Here is an 8311-nt window from a genome sequence, read left to right as displayed (position 1 = left end):
AATCCCTAGCCCCCCCCCCCAATAATTGCTTGTTTGTAATTCTTTGTCCTTTGTCTAGGGGTGGGATTTTCCCATTCTTACTCAGCATGTGTTAATTTTCTTGATTTTGTAGCTGGTGTTAAAAATTCCTTTATATTCACTTAGTCAAGTTATCATTCCTTTCTCAATTTTTTTTCTCTTTCTTGGTTAACATATTTCTTCAAATGTATTTTGTGATGATAAACCTAGTTTTGCAATCTATGTTTTGTTTTTTTTTTTTTTTTTTTTAAGAAAAATTGCTTTATCTCAGTGCAGTGGTGTTGCGGAATACCAGGACAGGGAAGTGGGAAGGGGTGGATTGGGGAACAGGCGGGGGGAAGAGGGCTTATGGGACTTTCAGGGAGGGGGAATCCAGGAAAGGGAAACTCACTTTAAATGTAAATAAAGAATATATCAAATAAATAATTGCTTTATGAATGAGTTTTCTATCTACATATAGAGGAGGGCATCAGAATCCATTATAGATGGAAATCACTGTGTTGTTGCTGAGAATAAAATCCAAGATCTCTGGAAGAGCAGACAATGCTGTTAACTGCTGAGACATCTCTTTAGTCCACAATCAATGCCTTTTGAGATGGATTTTGTCAGACTGTTAAACTGATTATTTGCCTTACCCAGTTAACATTTTCTTTAATTTTAATCTTTGTAGGCTTTTACATGAATGAAATATTACAATATACCTGAGTAAGGTGATGCTCTGTGGTGAATGGAGAAACCAGAAGAAAACAATGCAAAATCCCTAGTCCAGACCAATCTGAGACCAGAGGAGTCTCAGGCTCCAACAGAAGACAGCATGTCACAGACAGTTCAGACAAATGAAAAACAACCAGAAAGAGCAACATCAGAACAAAATTCACAGGACTCACAAGGAACATCTCAGAAAATAACAACTAATGACTCGGAAATTGTGGCTTTACATAACTATGACTATAACAACTTCAAGTGCCCAATTTGTTTAGACATACTGAGGAACACCAGGATTACAAAGTCCTGTTTCCACCGATTTTGTAAGGATTGTATCATCACAGCACTGAGGTTAGGAAACAAGGAATGCCCTGTCTGTAGGAGAAAACTAATTTCAAAAAGGTCACTAGATCCAGACCCTCAATTAGATGAATTCATCAGCAAAATGTTTCCAGGGTATAATGAAAAGGATTCCTCTCGACAGAAACCATTAGGGAAAAGGAAATATAAAACCCAACACACCTCTAATCTCATCAACCAAAGAAGACAGGAGATAACAGCCACAAATAGTGTCCAACGTGGAGAAGATCAACAGGTTAATACTTCTAGTCGATTGGAAAGTAATAATGACTATTCACCCAGCTGTAGTAATGTATCCACACACAGCAGTGACAAAGCAGGTCCTAGTAACAAACGTGCCAAAACAACTGAGTCTGAACATGATAGTAAGCACACAATGGTGACCAGTGATTCTGTGACTGATGGAGCTAGTGAACTTGAAAGTAATCTTCATCCATCTCTCAGAGGAGAAGATGACCCTGAACATGCAGAATTACCAACAACCTCAGGTATTCCACTAGTAATCAAAGTTCCCTCTCTCTGGCTTTGGGCTTAGCTTAGGAAAGTTATCAAAGAAATAGAGAACCAGTTTGATAAACCTTTATACACCCAGTGATAGCTGAATATCATTTCTACAGAATTAGGCAGAAATAGGTTCACCATTTAAATGTCTCTGTTACTTTGGAAGTGGATAGGGCATACACTGGAAAATTTGTAGCCTCATGAGCCTTTCTTTATTTTGCACCCACCAAGGAGCATAAATATTCTTCTAGAATCCAACTCCATGGCTATATATGCTTTATAACCTGTATAGTCAGAAAGCATGACTTGATTCTTGGTGTGGCCAATGTTACCACAGAATCTGTACAGATATATTTGTGTTGAGCAATTTCACACTATTAAATTATGGATGGAAGTAGATCCTCTGTAACATTGTAATAAAGTCCATGTTTTCATTGAAAATCCTTACCTGTTAATATTGACACGTTATATAGATTAATGTTTTAAACATTGACCTAAGTTGAACACTTAAAGATTTTCTCAAGTTTTTTTTTCTCTTTTTTTTAAGTTGCAGGACTTTTTTCCCTTTTATTGAAAATAGAATAATTTCTCATACAATACATCTTAATTACTGGATTCCCCACCCCCATTGCTCTCAGGTCCTCCCTTCATTCCATCTCTCTCTCATTTAAAAAGAGGAGATTTAACAGAAATATAACAAAATATAACAAAAATATATAAGATAAAATAAAAATAGAATATAAGATAAAATAAAACCACACATACACACACATACACACACACACACACACACACAATCACATTGAAGTTGGACAAGGCAACCAACAGAAGGAAAAACATCCCTAAAGGAAGACATAATAATCAAAGAGCCACTTGTTAACACTCTCAGGTTTTCCGCAAAAATTTTAAACTGAGAGCTATAATACACACACAGAGGACCTGGTCCAGAACTGAGTAGTCCCTTGTTAGCTATTTTATTCCCTGTGAGTTCATATCAGCTTTGCTCAGTTGACTTAAAAGCCTCTGTTCCCTTGGCATCCTCTATTCGTCTAACTCTTGTACTCTTTCTACCTCCTATTCCACACGTGCCCTGAGATTTAAACAAGGACTTTGATGGAGACAAAATATATCAAACCCTGTATTCTAAGGGTTCTGACATTTTCTGTATAATGTCTGACTATGGGTCTCTGTATTTGTTTCTGTTTGCTGCAAGAAAATTCTTCTCTGATGATGGCTGAGCAGGGCACTCATCTACAAGTGTAGCAGAGTATAAAGAAAAAGTTATTATAAATTAAAAAAACTTAGTATTTGATTTTAGTTTAATTCTCTGGATTATATACTCTGTTTCATGGTTGCCTAAGCAGTATCAGGTATAAGTCATATCTTGTGAAGTGGACATTACATCAAAATCAGTTAATGATTGATAATTCCCACAAGTTTTGTGCCATCATTTCTCTAGTGTATTATGCACACAGGACAGCACTGTAGACCATAAGGTTTGTCACTGCAAACTTGTCCAAATGACTGTGTTCTTTGGCTTGCAGATGGTTTTCAGTTTTATGAGGTCTCATAAATTAATTATTGATCTTAGTGCCTGTGCTATCAGTGCCCTTCCTGTTAACCAGTAACACTCTTCCAATGCCAATCAGTTCAAGGCTATTTTCCATTTTCTCTTTTATCATGTTCAGCGTATTTGGCATTGATCCACTTGGACTTGAGTCTTGTGCAGGGTGATAAATATGGATCTATCTACATTCTTCTACATGCAGACATTCAGTCTGACCAACATCATTTGTTGAAGATGTTGTCTTTTTACACTGTGTATTTCTGGCTCTAGTTCAAATATCATGTACACATGTGCATGAGCATTATTCTGTGGATCATCAATCCCATTCCATTGGTCAAACTGTTTTTATTCTAATGCCAAGCTGTTTTGATTATTATAGCTTTGTAATACCACTTGAAATAGGTGGCTGACATACAATCAGAACTTCTTTTATTTTTCAAGTTGTGTTTTAGTTATCCAGATATTTTGTGTCCAGTGAAAATTGTACTTTCAAGAGCTGTGAGGAATAGTCTTGTATATTTGATGGGGATTGCAATGATTCTGTGGATTGCTTTTGCTAGGGTAGATATTTTTACTAATTTAATCCTACCAACTAATGAGAATTGGAGATTTTTCCAACTTCTTATATCTTCTTCAATTTCTTTCTTCAAAGATTAGACAATTTTAATCATACAAGAGTTCCACTTACTTGGTTAGATTTACTGAAAGATATTTCATATTATCTGAGGCTATCAGGAAAGCTTTTTTTCTGATTTCTTTCTCAATTTGTCATTTGTATATAGGAGGACTATTGATTTTTGTAAATTGAATTTTTTCAACTATTTTGCTGAAAGTGTTTTTCAGCTGTAAAAATTCCCAGGCAGAATTTTTGGTCATTTTTGTACACTATCATATCATCTTCATATAAATATATTTTCATTTTCTTTCCAATTTGTATCACCTTGATCTCCTTCAAATATCTATTACTTTAGTTAAGACTTCAAGCACTCCACAGAAAAAATATCAAGGAATTGGTCAATCTTGTCTTGCTCCTGATTTGAGTGGAATTGCTTTGAGTTTTCCTCCATTTAAATTTATCTTGGCCATGGGTTTGCTGTAAGCTGTTATTGTTATGTTCAGGTAAATCTCTTATAACCCTAATATCTCCAGTATTTTATCATGAAGGAGTATTAGATTTTAGTCAGTATAATAGATTATATTAACAGAATTGTATATATTGCACCATCCTTACATCTTTTGGATGAACTCTACATGACCATGGCCCATGATCATTTTGCTGTATTCTTGGATTTGGATTACAAGATTTTTATTAATTGTGCATCTATGTCCATAAGGAAAATGGAGGTGCCATGCTCTTTTTTGTTGGATCTTTATATGGCTTTTGAATCAGAGTTACTATGGTCTTATAAAATTAATTGCATAATGTTCCTTCTGTTTCTATTTTGTGGAATAATTTGAGGAATATTGGCTTTAACTCTTCTTTAGTATCTTATAGAATTCTGCAATAAAACCATCTGTCTTAAGTACTTTCTGGTTGAGAGACTTTTAATTACTCTTCAATTTCACTGTGGATTATAGTTCTGTTTAAATTGCTTATAAGATATTTTTTCAACTTCTGTAAATGGTAACTAGAGAAAATAATCTAAATCTTCTACATTATCCAATTTTATCATGTCAGAATTTTAAATTTTGTCCTAGTTATTATATTGATTGTCTCAGTGCCTCTCATTATGTCCCCCTTTTCACTTCTGACTTTGTTAATGTGGATTTGGTTTTAGTTCATTCATATAAGGTTTTGTCAATCTTATTTTCTCTTAGAATTATTCTTAGTTTCCATGATTCTTCGTATTTTTCTGTTTTTGTTTTCTTGATTCTAGCCCTGAGTTAGATTATTTCTTGGTGTCTACTCTTTTTTTTTTTAATTTCAGTTTTCTTTTTTTTTTTATATATATTTTATTTGATATATTTTTTATTTACATTTCAAATGATTTCCCCTTTTCTGGTTCCCCACTCCCCGAAAGTCACATAAGCCCCATTCCGTCCCTCTGTTCTCCCACCCATCCCTTCCCACTTCCCTGTTCTGGTTTTGTCTTAAACTGCTACACTGGGTCTTTCCAGAACTAGGGGCCACTCCTCCGTTCTTCTTGCACCTCATTTGAAGTGTGGATTATGTTTTGCATATTCCAGTTTTCCAAGCTAATATCCACTTATTAGTGAGTGCATACCATGTTTGATCTTTTGAGACTGGGTTACCTCACTTAGTATGATGTTCTCCAGCTCCATCCATTTGCCTAAGAATTTCATGAATTCATTGTTTCTAATGGCTGAATAGTACTCCATTGTGTAGATATACCACATTTTTTGCATCCATTCTTCTGTTGAGGGATACCTGTGTTCTTTCCAGCTTCTGGAAATTATAAATAGTGCTGCTACGAACATAGTGGAACATGTATCCTTATTACATGCTGAGGAAGCCTCTAGGTATATGCCCAGGAGTGGTATAGCAGGATCTTTCGGAAGTGACATGCCCAGTTTTCTGAGGGACTGCCAGACTGATTTCCAGAGTGGTTGTACTAATTTGCAACACCACCAGCAGTGGAAGAGTGTTCTTCTTTCTCCACATTCTTGCCAACATCTGTCTCCTGCGTTTTTAATCTTAGCCATTCGTACTGGTGTAAGGTGAAATCTCAGGGTGGTTTTGATTTGCATTTCCCTGATGACTAGTGAAGTTGATCATTTTTTAAGAGGTTTCTCCGCCATCTCAGTTTCTTCAGGTGAGAATTCTTTGTTTAACTCTGTACCCCATTTTTTAATAGGGTTATTTGGTTTTCTGGGGTCTAACTTCCTGAGTTCTTTGTATATATTGGATATTAGCCCTCTATCTGATGTAGGGTTGGTGAAGAACTTTCCCCAAATTGTTGGTTGCTGATTTATCCTTTTGATGGCGTGCTTTGCTTTACAGAAACTTTGTAATTTTATGAGGTCCCATTTGTCAATTCTTGATCTTAGAACATAAGCTATTGGTGTTCTGTTCAGGAACTTTCCCTCTGTACCGATGTCCTCAAGGGTCTTCCCCAGCTTCTTTTCTATTAGCTTCAGAGTGTCTGGCTTTATATGGAAGTCCTTAATCCATTTGGAGTTGAGCTTAGTGCAAGGAGACAAGGATGGATCAATTCGCATTCTTCTGCATGCTGACCTCCAGTTGAACCAGCACCATTTGTTGAAAAGGCTATCTTTTTTCCATTGGATGTTTTCAGCCACTTTGTTGAGGATCAAGTGACCATAGGTGTGTGGGTTCATTTCTGGATCTTCAATCCTGTTCCATTGATCCGCCTCCCTCTCTCCTTATCCCTCTCCTTCTTTCTTTATCTCTGTCTCTTTCTTCCTCTTCCTCTTTCTCTCCCTCCCCCATCTATCTCACACATACCTACACACATACACACACACACACATACACATATTAATGTACTTAGTGCTATTAACTTTTCTCTTAGCACTGCTTTTATTGTGTCCCATCAGTTTGTGTACATTATTTATTCATTTTCATTCAATTTTAATAAGAAATTATTTTTCCTTATTTCTGTCTAGATCCATTTTTTATTCAGTAAAAAGTTGTTCAGTTTCCATGAGATTTTAAGCTTTATGACATTGCTAATATCCTGATTTAATCTGTGGTGGTCTATCTAGTAGGATTCAGAAGGTTGTTTCTATTTTCCTGTATCTGGTAAGATGTAATTGGAGTTCAAATATCTGTTTTGGAAAAAGTTACAAAAGGTGTAATGAAGAAGGTATATTCTTTCATGTCTGAGTTAAATGTTCTGTTTATATCTATTAGAATCATTTTGTTTATGTTTGTTAATTCTAGGATTTCTCTGATTAGTTTGTGTCAACAACTTGTATATTAGTGAGAGTGGCATGTTGACGTGGCCCATTGTAAAGTCAATGCGCATGTCAATATGTAATTTAAGTTGTTCTACTGCTTCTTTTACAATTGTGTGTATGCTTTTGCATGGAGCGTAGATGTTAAGAATTGAATTGAAATATAGATGTTCTCTTGAGAAACATGATTATATGCTGATGATAAAAATATACCTTATCAGTACAGCTCATGGAACTTTCTCCAAAATTGACAATATTTGGATATGAACAAAATCTTACCAGAAACAGTAACAATTCTTTGTGTATGTTCTTTTCCATGTCTTCTGATAAATTTTGGCTTTAAATATTTGTTATATATTAAACCTTCTATGCAATCTTGCTTCTTTAGTCCATTTGTTTGAAATATCCAATACTTTACTGTGAAGTAATGTTTATTCCTAATCTTAAGGTGTGATTCTTGGGTCTTTTCCAATACTTTTCCAACACTTTACTGTGAAGTAATGTTTATTCCTAATGTTAAGGTGTGATTCTTGGGTCCAAGAAAATAATTGATCATCCTGATTTTGCCTTCATTCTGTTAGTCTGAGCATTTTTATTGGAGAACTGAGTCCACTTGAAAGATATTGATAACCAATGATCATTGATTCCTGTTTGATGGTGGTGGTAATGGTGGTAGTGGTGTGTCCTCATGTGTCTATTTGTTTGATTTTGGTGGTCTTAGATTATTTGTTCCCTGTCTTTTCATTGTTGTAGAACTCTTTTGGTTTGAAGTTTCCTTCTAAAAGGGATAGATTTTTACATAAATATTACTTAAGTTTAACATTTTCCTGGAAAAATCTTAGTTTCTCCAACTATGATCATTAAAAATTTTGCTGGATGTAGTAGTCTAGGCTGGCATCTGCTGACTCTTTGATTCGGTAGCATATCTGTCCAGGCCCTTTTACAGTCTTCATTGAAAGGTCAGGTATAATTTTTACAAAACAGCCTTTATTTATTACTTGGATTTTTTCTTGCAGTATTTAATATTCTTTCATTATTTTGTATGTTTAGTGTTTTGATAATTATTTACCAAGTTTAATTTCTCTTCAGGTCCAATTGTGTGCTTCTTATTCTTTTCTAGGCCTCTTTTTCTTTAGGTTATAAAATGTTTTACAATGATTTTGTTGATAGTATTTTCTGTGGCTTCCTTTATTACTATTACTCTTAGGTTAGGTCTTTTTATGGTATCCTTGATTTTCTGAATGTTTTGTGTCAAAAGATTTTTAGATTTATCATTTCTTT

At 34.9% G+C, this 8311-nt stretch overlaps 1 protein-coding gene across 1 annotated transcript; it reads left to right on the top strand.

Annotated features, from left to right (window-relative positions):
- Window positions 1-745: 745 nt before the first annotated feature.
- LOC127674577 (E3 ubiquitin-protein ligase RING2-like) lies at window positions 746-1618 on the top strand. The gene has a single exon (XM_052170296.1). The coding sequence runs from the start codon at window positions 746-748 to the stop codon at window positions 1616-1618; it is 873 nt and encodes a 290-aa protein (XP_052026256.1).
- Window positions 1619-8311: the final 6693 nt, after the last annotated feature.

The sequence above is a fragment of the Apodemus sylvaticus genome, chromosome X, assembly GCF_947179515.1.
Source record: "Apodemus sylvaticus chromosome X, mApoSyl1.1, whole genome shotgun sequence".
NCBI lineage: Eukaryota > Metazoa > Chordata > Mammalia > Rodentia > Muridae > Apodemus > Apodemus sylvaticus.
The sequence above is the reverse complement of the archived record's forward strand: the minus strand, read 5'-3'. Positions and strand labels throughout refer to the sequence as shown.

What these genes read in the sequence shown, in the direction of transcription:
- LOC127674577 (XM_052170296.1), top strand. Translation starts at nt 746, where the DNA reads ATGGAGAAACCAGAAGAAAACAATGCAAAATCCCTAGTCCAGACCAAT.